General features: G+C 34.0%; 2 protein-coding genes and 1 non-coding gene across 5 annotated transcripts in view; 2 read left to right on the top strand and 1 right to left on the bottom strand.

The window, feature by feature from the left end:
• The window catches only part of LOC149084919 (gamma-aminobutyric acid receptor subunit alpha-2-like), a 97,047-nt gene that overhangs the window by 60,027 nt on the left and 17,817 nt on the right, over nucleotides 1-19,203 (bottom strand). The window contains exon 1 of one of the 2 annotated variants that reach the window (XM_089232658.1): nucleotides 1,350-1,611. The exons of the other annotated variant lie outside the window; for it this stretch is intronic. The gene's annotated coding sequence lies outside the window, so the exon portion shown is untranslated. Of the gene's footprint in view, nucleotides 1-1,349; nucleotides 1,612-19,203 lie in introns of those variants that run through there. 2 annotated transcript variants of the gene reach the window in all.
• TRNAR-ACG (transfer RNA arginine (anticodon ACG)) lies at nucleotides 3,979-4,051 on the top strand. Its single transcript has one exon. It is a non-coding gene; the product is annotated as a tRNA-Arg (tRNA).
• The window catches only part of LOC149084916 (gamma-aminobutyric acid receptor subunit beta-like), a 93,998-nt gene continuing 84,201 nt past the window's right edge, over nucleotides 9,407-19,203 (top strand). For both annotated transcript variants that reach the window (XM_089232660.1, XM_089232659.1), the window contains exons 1-2: nucleotides 9,407-9,546; nucleotides 9,685-9,788. In XM_089232660.1, the coding sequence (XP_089088786.1) occupies nucleotides 9,485-9,546; nucleotides 9,685-9,788 (166 nt within the window). In that variant the 5' untranslated portion in view covers nucleotides 9,407-9,484. The remainder of the gene's footprint in view (nucleotides 9,547-9,684; nucleotides 9,789-19,203) is intronic.

The raw sequence follows: 19,203 nt of genomic DNA, 5'->3' as shown, positions 1-19,203 counted from the left end.
GGTCCCGGGTTCGAATCCGACCGTCACCACGGTGGTAGTCGGCTGAAGTTGATTTTCTAAGTCTCGCCACAGAGAGCCACAGACCTACAAATGTAATTCATAACACAACACTCACTTCACTTCTGAAATATAGAAGTATATAAAAGAAGAATATAAAAATCAAACACAACACTGCATACGCACTCAGACTGTTAGGTACGCACACACAGTTACACTTCCGGCTCACTAGGTAGTAAATCGCCCACATACATAGTGATAGACCTGAGTTGTGCTCGGTTTGAAAGAAAGGTATCTAAGGAACTTCCAAAATTTGGGTTTTTTTAGACTTAACGCATTTTTTTCCATAATCGATTATCCACCGTAACTAGAAAACAGTTTAGATGTTTCATGATCCACTTGGGCTCGTCTATCACCCATTCTCGTTTGGCAGAATAGGTCGTATTCACCCTGTATATATAATAGATTTTCAAATATATTTACTTATTCCGGTGGTTAATACCCATTGAGCTCAACATAATTTAAAATTATATATACAGAATATAACTAAACTGAGATGGACAGAACTTCACCAACTCCAGCCACCACTGCAATTTACTGCCGTTAACGAGTTGAGTCGCCTTAAGCCCGTTAGGGAAAAATCTTGTTATCTATATTCTTTCCCTGGTTCGAACCTGGGACCTGACGGCATCTATTACGGTGGTACACGAGCATACCACCACGCCACTCCAGCGCTGGTGGGGAAACTGTAGAGGTGTGATAAAACTTGCCAAAACAAACAACTTTCACCATACAATGTGGGGCGGCGCGCGATCTGCGACCCGAGAGAGGGCGCTTTCTCTGGAGTGGATAAAATTTCGCCTTTCGCAGAACCAGTGATTCAGTTGCTATTCGTCGGCAGCAATATTCGAATGCGGAGAAGGCTGGTGGATAATCGTGATTTATCTACTTTATTTACGGGCTACAAACGGCAGTGCCGTAGAAGCGGTAAGATTTTTACTAGGAACGATCTTCAAACAGGGCGGTACCCGATCGGGGAACATTTCAACGCTTGCACAGGCAAGTCGTCGAGACAGACCAGCACCTCCTAGAGATAGAAGACCTCTGCACAGTTTGCCATAAACGTCATTCAGACTACCTAGCAAGTTTGCCACATTTTGAAACACAGCATCCCATTTTGTTTCTTCTTATTTTGGCGTAGAATCTTCCTGATTGTCTCACAAATACCGCATAACGATTGGATATGGGACATAGAAATCGCCAATTCTGAGCCCGACTATTTCTTTTCCTCACAACGATGATACTGGCACTTTTTCCCCCCTGAATATTCTGAGGAAAAATGGACTACTTACTGACGTCACGAGCAGACGCGGAGGCCTTCTATGCTGGACAGACTCGTTCTTCACCCAAAGACATGACAGGTCGAGCGATGAGCGTGAGAACGGCAAATCGGATAGAGGTAATCCTTGATGTCGCCAGAGGACATTGTCGTCTGAATTAGCTTCGCAGTTGCAGAAGTTCGTGTAATGATAGGAATCTTCCAATGTGTACGATTCACTCCGTCACCGATGTGACGCCTTCATCGGCGACGTGACGTATTGCAGCTGTTGTTGCACCCTGTGTAAATTCATTTCAAACCTGAAGATGGTAAAACACATTTTCTCAATAAGATGAAAAAGACAATTTGATTCTCAAGTGAATAATTAAAAAATTCTAATATCAAGGAAAATGAAAATACGTTTATAACAACTTGATGCAATTAAATTTTAAGATTGGAATTTTTATTTAAAATAATTAAATAATGAAAACGGAATATATATATAGGGCTTCTGAGGGTAATAAAAGTCATGTTAAGAGCTTCAGTTATTTTTTTTTTTTGAAGTCGGTTTCGAAAAATTTTTAAATAAAAAAATATTATAATAAAAGTAAATATAGTAAAAACAAAGTAAATGTTGAATCTTTGTTGTAAATAGACGAAAAAAATAGTCTGGCTCAACGAGAAACGCGAATTTTTTACTATAAGATTCTACATTCTGGTCATATTAAAGACAGTGATGGTAATATGGCCAATTGGGGTTTTCGTTTACTTAAGCACTTAATTTTTTTTTTAAAAATCAACGAATATTTTTATAAGAAAATAAGTAATATTAAATTTAATAAAAGTTTAATTTTTGAGTAAAACTGCAAATACTGTACATCCCTTTGTGAGTTAAAACCATTATTAAAAATAATGGATTGCTTTTGAAAAATTCCATTTTTAAATGAATTAAGAAATAAAAACATTGGAAATTATGAGACTCTGATTGTGTTAAATTAGAAAAAAATGAAAAACTACGTTTAATGAACTTTTTTTATGAAAAACCCCATGGTATTTGCACAAGCGAAGCAAATGTTGGGAGCTTGGTCACAAAATGAACACATCGAAAATCCTCACCCTTACTTGAAAAAGTTAACGTTACAGATCGGTTTATAAAAAGTCTCTTATCTTTTACCATGGTAAAAACTTCTTATGTAGAAATATTACTAAAAATATTATTTATCCATTGATGTATTTCAAAGTTTTACCGCGTATATTTGACTATATTTTGATATCCTTATGCCAGTATAAAATTTTTACATATCTGCAATACTCAATTTATTACAAATTTTCAAAAAAATACATAAGAAACAGCTTACGCGCATTATAAAATTGCATGAAATCAATATAATTGAAAAAAAAATTTTAAACAAAAACCCTATCCAGTTCATAAAAGGATGAGAGAAAATAAAACATTGAATTTTGTGGATTCAATCATATTCAAAATTAAATTATAAATAATAAAACTTTATATAACTTTAAAATTTAAGAAAAAAATTAAATATTTCTTATTACCAAAGTATTTCTGAATGGATCTCAAATATTTTTCGTTATTTTATGAGCTGAACAATTTCCTTTATTTTGAATCAATTTTTTTTTTTTTAATTTTATTGATGCCATGTTATTTTATCATGCACGCAAGCTGTTTTTGATTGTTTTGATGTTTCTTTGAAAATTTGTAAAGAAATTATGTATTATAAAGATATGTAAAATTTGGTACGGGCATAAGATGGCATACACAATCAAATATATGTGGTAAATAAATAATATTTCCACACAAGAAAGGTTCTTACTATGTTAAACGGTAGGAGACCCCCTTGAATTGAGCCAAAGGATGATGAGTGCAAACGAAAGACCATAAAAAAACAGTATTTGCAGCGGTTAAAAAAATCATAATTGCAAAATGATGGAAAAGAGTTCTAATTGAACCTAGATTAATAACAATCAGAATTTAGCAGCGAAAACCTTTATGTATAATATAAAGACTCAATGCTAAACTACAATTACACAAAATAAATTGCGTTATCATGTCAAAGTACATAGCCACACAGAATATGAGAGCTATCAGATTCTGTTAGACATGAAAAAATAAAAAAAAATTCGTATATAATTATCACACAGCGATACTATAAACATCATAATAATAAAAATATTGATAAAAATTTCCGAACAATAACTATCTTATAAAAGTTTCGGATCAGCCACTACATTGTTGATTCTGGTGAGGCATCGATGTATTGCCACAATGCTTCCAAGTGCAATATTCACCTAGATATTGCTCATTTTAATAGCTAATGGGGAATTTCAGAATATTCACAAACACGTTTAATAAACCGAAACTTCGAAGTCTTTCAACTTTTCACGTTTTCTTTTCTCAAGTTTCTCCTTTAATATATGCTGTTCTTTTCTCTATTTTGAATTCAAATATCTCGGCTAATATTGCACATGGAAAAGCTAGTTTTTTTTATTGGGTTCATGAGAGACAGGGCAACAACTTTTTAATTCGAAGAATGGGGGGTGACGTACAGAAAGTTAAATTCTGTATCTGTGCATTGTCGTCCCCTTGTGTGGGTTTATATTTCTTGTTGTGGAAAGTATGTTTCTTTAATCAACAATTCACGTGTGGGCCAGTGGCGCAACGGATAACGCGTCTGACTACGAATCAGAAGATTCCAGGTTCGAATCCTGGCTGGTTCGTTCTCGTCGCCCTTTTTTTCAGCCAACTCGTTGGGCATTTTGCCTGTTGTGGCCTTGTGTATTTGTATTTATTGTTTTTATATTCGATCACAAACGTGCTTAAGTTTTCACCCTGTATATTTCAAACTTGTGACTAGTACACTAGTTTTAATAAGAAGCAGTCTTCACCTGCAAATCGTGCTGTTATTTCCAGGAAAGGGCCCCCTCTAAAACTGAAAATTTCGGCGTATTATCATCAAATGGTTTGGAGAAACACTTACTATTACCAACACACACACATAACTGTCTCAGTATCGTTTAATTTCTTATACGTGGTAAAAGCCTCTTCACGCGATACCGATGCTTTCCAGTTCGGCGGATGCTTGTTTTTGAGTTCTATCAATATTATTAAACTCCGAGAATAATTCTCTATCAAATTACAAACATACTTGACGTAGAAAAATGATACATCAAAATGTTTGAAACAACAAACTTTAATTTTTGTCATCGAATCATAAGATCGGTTCCAATTCGTTCAAGAATTTTCTTAAATTTTCAAAACATCTTTCTTATCAAGTAACAGCTGTTCGATTTCCAAGCTGTCTTTCGAAACTCACGAAGGTGGACAGCAATCCTGTCATATTTTAGTTCGCCGAGATGATAGCTTTTCTCACAAGCTCGTTTTCTCAAACTTGCACGAATACTTGAACATGCCAAAAATCGTATATTTCATAGTGACGCAAATAGTGTAGAACTTTGTTACGTATTTTCAATATTACTTTCTTTATTCTAAAGTTCTTGCTTTGTAATTTCTCAAGCAGAACTATATTCAAAGAACAAACACACACACAATACAAGAGAACAGGCCAAAAAATTAAAGACACTTTTCGATTAACATGAAAAAAGACCGTTAAATGTTCAAAATCTTTAATTTGAATACTTTAATCTCACGATGATCTGGCGTACGAACATGGCACTTTCTCTTTACATGTAACAGGTGTTTGACTAGAACACCATTCATCGGGAACGCACGGTCAATTTTTCCAAGGATACAAGGATTTCATTACTAAAGATAAATTTATTTTTAATTTAGTCTTTTTACCACCGTTTTTTGAGTGTTATGTTTTTTTTTTCATGTTTTTAGGCCAGATTCAGATTCAACAGATACAGAAAACTATCTCAAGAAGAGATATCGGTGTTACAAGGAAGGGAGATTCATCTCTGCCCTCACGGGGACTCGAACCCCGGTCTCAGGCTTAGATGGTAAAGCACTCGTTCGGTCTCTCGTTGGCCGAACGAGTGCTCTATCAAATAAGCTATGAAGTCAGAATTTTCCCCCATTTGATCATTGCAACCGATATCTCTTCATTGAGCCAGTTTTCCGTATCTGTTGTTGTATTTACAGGGGAGAGTGGCATCTTCCTGCACAGATTCATATTCCCTACCAGGTCGAGGAGATGGCGGTATAATTTGTGTAAACCGCGATGGTAGGAAACGCAAATTAATAGTCTCTTGTTTCGCATACCTTCTTGGCCAGTAAATCACTAGGCAGAATTAAATGTGTTTTAATAACCGACAGAAGTGTGGTCAACAAGAGAGAAGAAAAACCTATATACAAGGTACATAGCAAATAGGGCGTGCGACATTTTACTGGCGAACCGCTGATCCTAGAGGCATGCTTACAATATAAATACATACAGTTAGAAAAAGTTTTCAAATAACGTGTAGTACTCAAATATGCCATTTATGTTGCAAGGGGTTGTATAGTTATTAAAATATAAATATTAACTTTTTATACCATCCCCGTGTGACCCAAAACCCAATAAGAAAGTTGTTGACCTGTCTCTCCTGATGCTAACTAAAAAACTTAGAAGTTAAAAGCTAGGAAGAAATGGCGTTAGATGCCGGTAAAACGGTTTTGCCAGCATTTAACGCTGTTTTACCCCCAAATTTCCTCCGTTTGTCGAATTCGAATATCTCAGTGAATATTGGACTTAGCAGCATGGAATTTTTTTGTTGGCACCGGGAGAGACAGGGTGACGTATGTGAAAATACGTTTTCAGAAACAAGTACCGGGGGTAAAGAGGTGGCGTTGAAATACATTAAATTGTACTTGCATGTTCAAGAATGCAATACACAAGGTAGTGAGATATTGAAAATACAGTTTGAGAACAAAACAGTTCATCACGTGTTGTTGTCGAAGCTAACCCTCAGTTGAAGATCTAAATTACGTTTTGTAACTTAATAATTAGGGCTGGTCTGGTCAATTGTTGATCGCAGTTAGAAAACTTTAGTAGAAATAATCGGCTCGATCAATCTGAATAAAATTCGATTAAAATTTCCATTAAAATTTTGTAAATTAACTTGATTAATTAGACGAAACTGATCAGATGTCTTAATCTATGTTTCTACACATGACATTTCAGATAAGTAACCATCTTTAAAACTTCTTGAATCAATAATTTTGTCAAATTTTTCGGCATTGCAAAATACGAATGGTTTCAACGAAAACTTGCGAGGATTTCAGTTCTAAATTGTTGATGGGAGTTTTAAAAAATAAAAGCTCAAAATAATATTTTCTCCACTGTGAATAGCAGTTTTGGTATTCGAAAAGCGTATTCGGTATTCTGTATGAGTGAACCCCACCTCTTAGATATTTCCTACATTTTCTATGGGAAACAAGCAACAGTACACGAAGATCGAAATTAGTTTCGTAATCAATGCCTAACCTAAAATAACCGATTTTCTGGAAAAAAAACTGATTGCATCGGAGTTAAGAAATTCCTGGATACGACAAGTATGTTGAGCATATCAAATTCCTTCATGGGGAGCTGCCAGAATTCTAATTAATATGGAATTCTAGCCTTAATCTATCCCTTTATTTGTTCACATCTGTAAAGCATGTGCGGGAATAATTAATGAAATATATTTTTATATAGCATCAATTTATATTATACAGGGGGTCCTGTAAGTGCTAGCATGGCCTTTATCTCATCAACCACCCGTCGTAGAGGTATGATTCCAATTTACAAAATGCCCAACAGGCATTAAAAAATTACCGTGTAGCAGTTTTGAGAGAGGAAATAAAGTGTGTCACAAAATAAACAATCTAAATCTTATACGGTCTCCGTGTGCTCAAGAACTCAATCACAAATATGTTGCCCCGTCTCTCTCAAAAAATTTCATGTTTCCAAGTGCAATATTCACAGAGATATTCGAATTAGAAAAACGTAAGAAATTTTGTAAAAAATACAGCGATAAAGGCAAGAAAACCGTTTTTTATCCGCATTTAAAAATCTGTTCTTTCCCAAATTTCCTTCGTTTTTCGAATTCGAATATCTCTGTGAATATTGCACTTAGATACATGGGATTTGTTTTTGATGGCACCAAGGGCAACAATTTTGTAATTGAATTATTGTGCACCCGGGGACCGTATAAGATTCACATTTTTTATTTTGTGACACACTGTATTTCCACTCTCAAAACTGCTGCAGGGTAATTTTTAACGCCTTTTGAGCATTTCTTAAATTGTAATCATACCTCTACGACGGACGGTTGATGAGATAAAGGCCGTGCATTTACACGACACTCTGTATAACAGTTACGAAATTGTGTTTCTTATTGAATGGTTATTGTTCAAAAATACTCGATTAATCGATTGAAAAATTGTGATCAACAAGTTAAAATTTTAATTTATTCCCACCCGTATTAATAATGCAATTTCCTAGATGGGTATGAAAAAAGTAAGTAGTAATCATTGGTGATTTCGATTTTATGTGTATAAATTTAGGAAAAATATTTGAACTTGGGATCATCAACAGCGACATTTTATTAAAACTGTCCGTCAAACCTGTTTGCATCGATAGTTCCTCGGGACTAGGAATAGTCAAATTCACGCTAATACCGATGACATTGTTGCCGTAGGACACAGCTTTTCTTCCAGAGACTATCGTGTTGGTATTTTTTTGGTAATCCCTTCGCAGATAAATAGGGTAATAAAATATAGGGTTCACGTTTTTCTTTGAGCTTTTGACGTAGAAGTTAACTGCTACACTCGAAGACGTCAGGAAAATATGAGACTGCCAAATGAATGCAAAAAATTCAATTAGTTCACGAATACGAACACAAAGACGAATGGCAAATTGCCCGACTAGGTGGCTGATATGGAAAATAAACCTGAAAAAATGCTCGAAACTAAATACGGATGTTATTTATACCTATACCGACACCTAAAATAACGAAATAAGAAAAAACTAATGAAATTAATCAATTAAGGGATCAAACGCACACACACACAATATATAGGGATTTTTTTCCTCGAAATAAGTGTCATTTATTTTTAAGGTGTGTCACGACCCCTACAGTCGATTTTTCAAAAATGACTTGAGAAGTGAGGTCAGACGTATAACGAAGGGAAATCATATTACACAATGTGTTCGGAGCCCCTATTTTAGGGCAATATAAGTACAACGCGTTTTTATCTAGGGAGAGAGATTCTTCTCTCGCAGCGTCATTTTCTGAGAGCTGCTGAAATGTTACGTGTTCGGAGATTTACACGATCGTACTAAATTGAGGGAATTAGAAATAAAATTCAAGGTAAAAACTAACCAACTTTACCGAGCAGCTTTTCATACGGTGCTCAAATAAATATTTCAGTTGTTACATAGCCCCTAAAAGAAATAATATTCGGTTTTTATACGGTCTTTAAATACATTTTTTATCTGTTTATAGATAACATTGAAATCAAGGCAAACTGAAAATTAATCCCTTTATTTACAATTTTAGCTAAACTTTGTCATAATATAATTTGTTATTTATCACCTCGTTACTCATTTTGCCTGTTGTGGCTTTTTGTGTTTGCATTTGTATTTAAAAAAGCCACTGCGATTAATGAAATTGCTGTGTGTTGATGTATCGTTTCAATTAAAAATATGCTAAAAGCTCAAATTTACATCCGCTTTTGTAAAAAAGAAATTTCAATGCGATTTTATACGGGTGAACCAAAGTTAATGCATTTTTTGTGCATCAAGAAAGCATAAACATCTTGAAAATTCCAAAAAATAAATGCTCTAATCCGAAAGGATTGTAGAAGCAGAGCAATCATAATTAAGTTAATAGTCAAACTTTTAAATGATTTATTAATGAATTTGGACGAGAAAGAACTCTGGTAAAAGAAGAGGAATGTGGTTTGTATAGGAGAAAAGAAGTGTCCTATCAAAATCGCGTTTCTCACCTGAAGAGAAAAGAATCAACTCCTCCTCCTCTTGATCGTCTCATGAATCTACCATTGGAATTGTCGCAAAGATTGTCGGAAGCAGAGAAAAATTCTCTGATGGCATCCCGAGCGCATGCTCAGTTTGTTCCTTACACCGCAACTGCTCTGAAAAGGCATTTCCAACCACCGGAAACACAAAAGGATGAGGATCGCCAAATGCACTCGCTTCCGCCGCTGCCATGAGCTTCATCCGGGCTCTTCTTCATTTAGTTCTTCACGTTTTTGTTTCGTCTCATTTTGGGTAAGCTACAGCGACCAAAAAAAAAAAGCATTGATACACTTCCAACTATTGTATCGCCATTATCGAACCCAGATTTTAAAAATGGTCCATAGTGATAATATATCTCGCTGTTATTCGTTTCTTTTTTTCGACAAACAGGTATTGTTCTTTTGCTGATGCTCCTGCACAGCTGGACAACGTTACCGACATCCTAAAATCCTTGTTGGAAAACTATGATATTCGCCTAAGACCAAACTTTGGAGGTAAGTTTACATTTTTTGAAAATAATGCATCCTTATTAGTTTTATAAGTTCAATTATTAGAAACATGATTGTTTTCCTCTCAATATCATCCGTGAGTTGCCGATAAACTTATCAGAGAATGACAGGTAAATGTTTGATAATTAAAACATTAGAGGATCAGAAAGTTTTTTTTAATTAGCTGCTTAGTTAATATGCAAATTTTTATAAAAATCTTAAAAAATTTTCAAGACTTTTGAAGGAATTTGGAGAGAGAGAGTGAGGATTTAGAAATATAATCATTTACGTGGAACAGAGAGTGTCAGAGAATGTTGTACTTTTTTTGGATTGATCACCACAAGTGTCAGTATACGTATAATGCTTGTTTATTAATGAATGCATTAATTTTTGGTGTGTAATTTATGAAAAAATAATATGCATGTATTTTTGTGTATTTTTATGCCGTAATAAAATTGTATTTATCATAAAAGTATTACCTATTATTCTATCGTGTAGTTATGCATTTAAAGTTTCATCCCAAAATCAATCATTTTGAAGCTCTTCGAGTTTATATTTTTAACGATCACAAAGTGATTTAAATGCGTCCTACAGTCATTCATATGCAATTGTTGTCATCATTTTTATTACACTGGTGTGATTTTTCAGGCTAAATGGTTTTTGCCTAAGACGAGTCTTCCGTAAATTTTTATAAAGCTATTAAAACTGTAAATTATATGCTGTGTTTAATTTCATTGATGGGAAATGTATGTTTTTTGAACGTATAGATATTTATATATCGCATACTGATACACTAAATTTTAGCTTGAAAATGCGTGACAAGTCAGCGAGAAAGAAAAATAATGCTGTCCAAACATATATTTTTACTCGAGATGCTGAAGGAACAAAATCTCAGATGGGCTATAATTTATATTTTATGCTGATAGATGCTCTATAAAAGTTCGTGCGAGTTCTCAATTTTCTCGGAATTTATGATTAACTGCCAGGATGAAAAAAAAATGACTTTTTGAAGTAACGCCACGCAGTCTTTTTTTCCCCCCCCCTCCTTCAATCGATAACATCAACGCCTTCTCCTCCTTCAAACTAATAACTTGGCATTAGCAAAATTCGGACAAGTTATGTTTCACCCATCCTTCGTCGCTGCTATTCGTCGGAAATTAGAAAAGCGGGCAAGTAGTTCTGTACCGATTTGCATACCATCCACCTAACACATATCTGATTGACTGACTAAGTGACTTGACTTTCTATGATTATTGCCGTGTACCTGGAGAGTTGTGATGAGCGAAAGGCAAAATAGATGAGGCGTGCCAGCCAGAAGCCAAATTTAATGATGTATTTCCTCCCATTTCACATACAACATTATTCTTCCGGTATTTTATCGAACATTTTCGCGCTAATGTATTCATTACGAATACGTCAAGATGTCTTTGTAACGGAAAAATGAAATTAATGTCCGCGAAGTAGATGCGGAATATATATATACTACGTGATTCAAATTTTCTATCTTCATAAATATCATCTAGTACTAAATTTATGCTGAACGAATACAGTCAACCCTCGGTTTACTAACTTAATTCATTCATGTAGTTCGTTCGTAGGCCGAATTGTTCGCTAACCGAAATAGTTTTTCCCTTGGGAATCAATGTAAAATGAATTAATCCGTTCCTGGGACTCCAAAGATTTTTTAGTGCGAACCTTTTCTGTGCTGCTCATGTGCATAACCGATGCAGTTGTCATCAAACCAACACTGAAAAAATTATCATAATTCCAAAGAGATGAAATGCAAAAAGGAATAAAAACGATGCAAAGGGAAAGTTTGGTTTCGTGAATATGTATTATCAATAATCTCAGTGTCAAAGCCGTCGAAATCTCTGCTTGCAACACTATATTTGGCAGCAAAATATACTCCAAGTCAAATTGTGGTTGTTTAAGATACTTGCTGCCAAGCTTTGCAAATAAGAACTATGCAATTGTAGGATGATAAAATAATTTTTCCACAAGTTACTAACAGGAAGGTATACGTTAGATATTATTGCAAAACATCTTTTAAAAGTTCTTCTCTTCAGAGCCTCATAAAGTTTGAACTAACTTGCTGATCCATGACCTGCATGGTAGAAGCCGTAGTTAATGGCAGGAAGTTTACTCTGATGTTATATAATTCTTCAACAAAATTCTATCGGGGAAAAAAACTGTAACCTCAGAATTCTGAAATATTCTTCTTTGGGGATTTAGACCGTTTTATGTGTTCGTAAACCGAGAGTTGACTATAATATATAATCTGCACATATTAGGGGTCTTCAACGCATGCCCCCATCGGCCACATGTGGCCGTGGATGCGTTTTGCAGTGGCCTGCCAATGAAAAAACTTACGTAGTCACAGAATTTATACAAATGATGAAAAAACTCAAAAACCATATATATAGTAGAACCTGTACGAAACGGAACGTCAATACACTGAAATAATATTCCGTATTAGACAGATTTCCGTTTTATAAAGGAGCAAATAAAAGTACTAATCATTGCACAGACTATATTTCGATTCCGTTTAAACCGGGTTTCCGTCTCATACAGTGTCCATTTTAGACAAGAACTCAACTCAAGAACTTTTTTTAGAACTCAAGATATACAATTGTTCAATAATTCAAGTGTTCCGAACTCTTCCACGAAGTTGGGCTGGAAGAGGCAAGTCCAGTGGCAAAGTTCTGGCGTTCATTCATTCATGTCCATTTTAGGTCGGTTTTACTGTATATTTACTTTTAAGAAACATTTCAGAACAAACGAGAAATATAATTTCAAAATTATTGAGAAATTATTTCAAAATTGATGAAAATTCAATTTTCCTTCGTCGCTGCTATTCGTCCAAAATTAGAGAAGCAGGCAAGTGGTTCTGTACCAATTTCCATACAACTCACCTAACACATATCTTATTGACTGGCTTGACTTTCCAGTGTTTACTTGTGATTATTATCGTATTCCGAAAGAGTTGTGATGACCGAAAGGCAAACGAGATGAGGCGTGCCGGCTAAGAGCTAAATCCGATGATGCATCTCCTCGCATTTCACATACAACATTATTCTTCCAGTATTTTATGGAATATTTTCGAATGTATTCATTACGAATACGTCAAGGTATGTTTTTAACTGAAAAATGGAATTAATGTCCGCGAAGTAGATCCGGAATGTGCCACGTGATTTAGAATTTTCTATCCTCAAATGGTATTTTTTTTCTGGTATTAAATTTATGCTAAACGAATATACATAATCTTCTATACACTAGGGGTCTTAAACGCGTAGGCCATATGCGGCCCTGGAAGCGTTTTGCAGTGGCTTACCGACGAAAAGACTTACATAGACACATAATTTATAGAAATAGCTGAAAAATATATTTATAGCTGAAAAAAAACCCTAAAAAAATGTATAACAGAATTAGTGAAAGAAGTATTTTCAAATTTACTTTTAGGAAACATTCCAGAACTAAAAAGAAAAATAATTTCAAAATTAATTATTAAATAATTTCAAAATTAATTATTAAATAATTTCAAAATTAATTATTAAATAACTTCAAAATTAATTATTAAATAATTTCAAAATTAATTATTAAACAATTTCAAAATTAATTATTAAATAAAATAATTTCAAAATTAATTATTAAATAAAATAATTTCAAAATTAAATATTAAATAATTTTAAAATCAATGGGAAATCATTTTAAAATCAATGGGAAATCATTTTAAAATCAATGGGAAATCATTTTAAAATCAATGGGAAATCATTTTAAAATCAATGGGAAATAATTTTAAAATCAATGGGAAATAATTTCAAAATTGACGAGAAATAATTTCAGTTTCCTTCGTCGCTGCTATTCGTCGGAAAATAGAAAAGCAGGCAAAGTGCAGTACCGATTTGCATACCACGCACTTAACACGATTGACTGAATAATTGACTTGACTTTCTGTGATTATTACCGTGTGCCCGAAGAGTTGCTATGACTGAAGGGCAAAGGGAGGAAACGCGCTAGCCAGGAGCCAAATTTAATGTTTCGTGTCCTCCATTTCACACACAATATTATTCTTGCGGTATTTTATCGACAATTTTTGTTCTAATGTAAATTACGAATACGTCAAGATGTGTTTTTAACTGAAAAATAAAATGAAATTAACTCAAAATGAAAAATGTTCGTGAAATAGATGAAGAATACTTATGTGATTCAAAATTTTCTATCCTCTTAAAATATGATCTTAGTAATTGTAATAAGTAATTATGATCTTAGTAGTATTAAATTTCGTGTATAGAAAATTCACCGCCAGCAATTCACCGAATGAAAAATTCATCGACAAAAAATTCACCGACAAAAGTTCGATATGAGTGCATGAGCGAGTAAGTGCCTGAATGAACGAGTGAACGAACAAATGAGTGAACGAGTGAGTGAATGAATAAGTCTGTGAGTAAACAAAAAAAGAGTCACCGAATGTGCTAATGAGCCAGGAAATGAGCAAATGGGTCAGTGAGTGAGAAAATGAGTCAGTGAGTGAGCGAATGAGAAAATGAGTCAGTGAGTGAGCGAATGAGAAAATGAGTCAGTGAGTGAGAAAATGAGTCAGTAAGTGAGCGAATGAGCCAGTGAGTGAGAAAAGTAGTTGGTGAGTTTCTCATTATATCACTCATTCGCTAGGTCCCTCACTTGCTTCATATTTCACGCACTTACTCACCAGGCTAGTCATTCTGTCACTCGCTACCTCACTAGATCACCCAGTCTACTACTGGGTTACTCACTATGACACTCGCTCAACTACTGCCTCATTTACTGGCTCACTCACTCGGTCATTCCTCGCCCACTTACTGGCTCACTGACTCGTGTCGAACTGAATTTTCCCGCATGTGAATTTTCCTAGCGGTGTATTGTTTGCGGTAAATTTTCCGTAAACCATTAAATCTATGCTAAACGAATATGAATAATCTGTACACTAGGGGTCTTCAACAGACGGCCCGTGAACCACATGTGGTTCTTGAATAATTTCGCAGTGGCTCACCGACGGAAAAGCTTACATAGTTACAGAATTTATAAGAATAAAGTAAGAAAAAAAATTCAATAAAAAAAAATGTATTCCAGAATCACAGTGAATGGACTTAATTCGAAATTTACTATTATAAAAGTTTCAGAGCTAATGAGAAAAATAATTTCAGAATTAATGAGATATAATTAATATTATATTGCCATAATTAATGAGAAATAACTTCATAATCAATGATTAAAGAAATATATACATTTTTAGTTTTATTTAAAAAAAAGTAATTTATAAATTACTAAAAGAAATGATTATAGAATTACTTAAAAATGATTTTATAATTATTAAAAAATAATTTTAGAATTGATGTTAAATATTTTCAGAATGAATGGAAACCATTTCTAGAAATTTATATTTATATTTACAGTTTTATTCATAGAAAGGTTTTTGAATAAATGAAAATGTTTCCATAATCATTGAAAATGTTTCCATAATCAATGAAAAATATTTTCATAATCATTGAAAAATGTTTCCATAATCAATGAAAAATATTTTCATAATCATTGAAAAATGTTTCCATAATCAATGAAAAATATTTTCATAATCAATTAAAAATGTTCTCATACTTAATGAAAAATGCTCTGATACTGAATGAAAAATGCTCTGATACTGAATGAAAAATGCTCTCGTATTGAATGGAAAATGTTCTCATACTGAGTGTGAAATGCTCCCGTATTGAATGGAAAATGCTCCCATATTGAATGAAAAAATCATCCCAGAATAAAATAAAAATCCTTATTTGAGAGAAAAATTATCTTAGAATAGGTAAAATTCTCAAAACAAAATACAGGGGCCCTTGTGTGACTCGGATAGGGAAGCCCGAGGAGCTCCAGCTACCTTGGGATGAAGACACCAATGCACATGAATCTAGATACTGCAATATGACTTGTTGGCCCTCGGGATTCTTGGAAATTTTTCTTCGGCCTGGGCTAGGGCAACTGAAAGGTATAAATGTTTGTGATTCAACGATTTTTTTTCCTTGTGACGAGAAAAATTAGTTTTTCGTTTCACCTTAAAGGCGAAATTGATTTTGTCCATCTTTTCTATTGATATAAAGCATGAAATTACGCGACTTCCATTTTTGATGCATTTTTGTAAAACATATTCCACAGTTATCCCTTTAAGAAGTACGATACCACCTGTTGCAAATCTGTTCCCTCAGTCGGGTGATGGTTTAAGGGTGGTTGATTTGAAAAAATTGTTTTCCAAGACCCAATAAAGCTATTAGATGGCCACTGCCTACGATATTGGCACTTGGGTATTTGTTTTGTGTTGTTTGCATTTTCGTTTTAGGATTAAGCTCTTTATTCCTAGTCATATTTGTTTTTAAGTCGCTATTTGTTTATAAAAGCAAACAAAACTGAAATTTTATTTGGAAATCGAAAAATTTGAATTTAAAACTTTATGTACAGAGCTCTAGAGGCTATTTTGATCAACTTATAAGGAAACTGTCTGGAAATGCTTGTTTCGAAACAAAATATCGTGATAGATTTATCTCTTTCTGCTAATAGAAAATTGACAAGATAAAACGGATAAAACAAGATAAAACACTAATTAAAAAAAAAAAACGGAATGAAAATATCTGGGCGCTTATATGATATTGCATATCTAGCGCCATCGATTTTTAATAAATGGCGAAAAGCAAGACCATCAAAAATTGATTACAAGAAATTTCTGTACAGACGTTTTATTTTACTGATGGTATGAAACCCATGGTTTAAGTGTCGTTCAGGTGATAATGGAAATTTGTTTCTCAAAAATAGTATTTCAGGAGCATCAAGTAATTCGAAAAAAAATAATATATATGTATTTTTAAATGTAAAATCGTTTTTCAAAAAGCGTTTTCATCAAAACGTTTTTAAAATGAAAGAATGATTTTCATGAGGGTTTGTAAAATAATTTATATTGACTAAGTATTTTTATTATTGTTCGAATATTTAATTGCTGCGTGAGGGCTTTTATACACGTACATGTGTGTATGCAACACGTAGTTAATCGGTTTAATTCGTCGTTTGATATTGAAAAGTTCCAATCTAAATCATCAGTTTTACTTCTCAGTAAAACTAAGGAATTACGTAGTATTTTGTTATATAGGTTTTACAATACGATACAATATTCAACAGTCACAATAGGCCAATGGCCTAATTAGGTGATTGTATTTTAGTTAAGAACCCCCCATATTAGTTACCGAACTATCAACTACAAGTTCCTCACGTTGTCTGTACTTAATATTTTAATTGTAGAAATATTAACTACAGACACAAAAACTACTTTGGGAGAAAAAGATGGACTACTCAATTATTGGTTGATTTTAATTTTAATTAATACGCAAATAAGAAAAAGTAAAATCATATCCAAGGTTCATTTCTGATCACATGGAACCATTCAGTACAGATTCACATCATTGCTCTACCTACCACTGCTATGAGTAAATCCCGTCTTATTTGTTCCTCAATTCTGTTACACATTAAATTATATAATATACGATATGTGATATTCTGTTAGTTCAATAAGTTTTTGATCCGAATTTAGCATTTTTAAACAGAATTTGAGATTAATTGTCTGCTGATATCAAAATAGTGACGAGGCAAACGAATCCACAAACAGGAAACTAACATACCACGAGATGCAAAATTTGCGGGGGACTTAAATTGTATTTCTTAGTATTAAATTACATCAATGAGAAATGAATAAATAGATGGCACAAAATGTGTGTATATGACCGCCAGAAATTGTGACCATGAATCCAAGGCAGAACGTACGTACATTGCGTCCCTATTGAATATTGATATACACTCATGTCCATAACTTGCTAAAAACGCCTGCTTGACAATTCACATGCTCAATTTTTTAGTTGAATATTCTGTTTTCCATACTACTAATTTATAATACTATGGAATGTAATTTAAGCCCCCACAAAATCTGCATAGGGGACTCGCCCCCCCCCAAGACGACAAAATTTAGAAAAACCTTCAATATTTCTGTGAAAAAAATAAAATATCGCGAGAAAATACCTTTCAATCAATTTCTGTTAATTAAATGCCTTTTAAAGGGTGGTAACTCCAAATTTCCCGAGAAGAAAATTTTTGTGCTCCCCTTCGAAGGTCGATCCCCCAACGTACGCCCCTGATCCAAGGTGTTTGTATTATGTTAGGACTTTGTTTATAAGTGTATAGGTGTATATAATGACATTTGTGTTTGTCCTGACTGACTGATTCACTGATTCATCATCGCCGAGCCAAACCGCTGGAGCTACAAATATGAAATTTGGTCACTAGTTTTATTTCATTCCTTCTCTTTAAGAAGGGTTTTTTTTCGAAATTCCTCCCTAAGGGGGTGGGGGGGGGGGTAATAAGAGGGTTCAAATTTTGCATAGAGAAATCACTCCAAGGCGAAACCGATGAAGCTATAAATACGAAGTTTGGTCACAATTTTTATTTTGTAATGTAGACTCACCAAAAAGGGATTTTTCAAATCTCAATCCCTAAGGTGGGAGGGAGTTTCAAAGCTTATATGGAACAGTCATCACTGAGCCGAAGTAACTGAAGTTAGTCAATTTTATTCTATGATCACTAAGAAGGGACTTAAAATTCCTACGTCTAAGGTAGTCATAAGGCGTTTTTAGGTTATATGGGGTAACCACGACAGAGCTGAAACCACTGAAGCTATAAATATGAAATTTGGTCGGTATTATATTTTATAATAGAGATGGTGCCCACTAAGATGGTATTTCTGAAAATTCAACCCCCAAGGGGTCATGAGAAATTCAAATATTTTATGGGGGAATCCACGCAAAGTAATTTTCTGATTACCATATTCACGCGAGCGCCCTCAATATAATGAAGTCGCTTTTATCCAGGGAAAAATTCCCTGTGGAGAAAGAGTTTTCAATATATGGTTAATATATTAATGAAAATGTGAGTGTTCTAGAAAAATTTTGTTACGTAGGAGATTATGTTTTCGAAGACTATATATATATATTTTTTGAAGAAAACGACCATGTGCAGAAAAACTCCAGACTGCTTCATTAGAAGCTCTGTCAAAGGCCATAAAGATCGATTGGAGAAATACATTTGTCATTTTACGATACGCAGTTACACGATATGGAATACGAAAACAGATGTTTGTCCCGGGTTATTGAGTGATGTTTTATTTGTAGTTGTGAGCCAACCTCAGAGCCAGCCACGGATCAAACAGGGCGGTCCAAATTATTGAAACTATCACCAATTCTTAAATTATTTGTCGTAAGTTCTAATTTTCATCAATTCTTTGATCAATTTTGGAAGTATTTCTTTCGTTGATTCTGTGAATGTGAATCTCTCCACTTTCTTTTTTTTTTTCAATTTCTTCTTTCAT

This window comes from Pholcus phalangioides, unplaced genomic scaffold (genome assembly GCF_987345545.1).
Source record: "Pholcus phalangioides strain wild (caught in Gottingen) unplaced genomic scaffold, Ppha-v1.0 ptg000007l_1, whole genome shotgun sequence".
Classification (NCBI taxonomy): Eukaryota; Metazoa; Arthropoda; class Arachnida; order Araneae; family Pholcidae; genus Pholcus; species Pholcus phalangioides.
The sequence above is the reverse complement of the archived record's forward strand: the minus strand, read 5'-3'. Positions and strand labels throughout refer to the sequence as shown.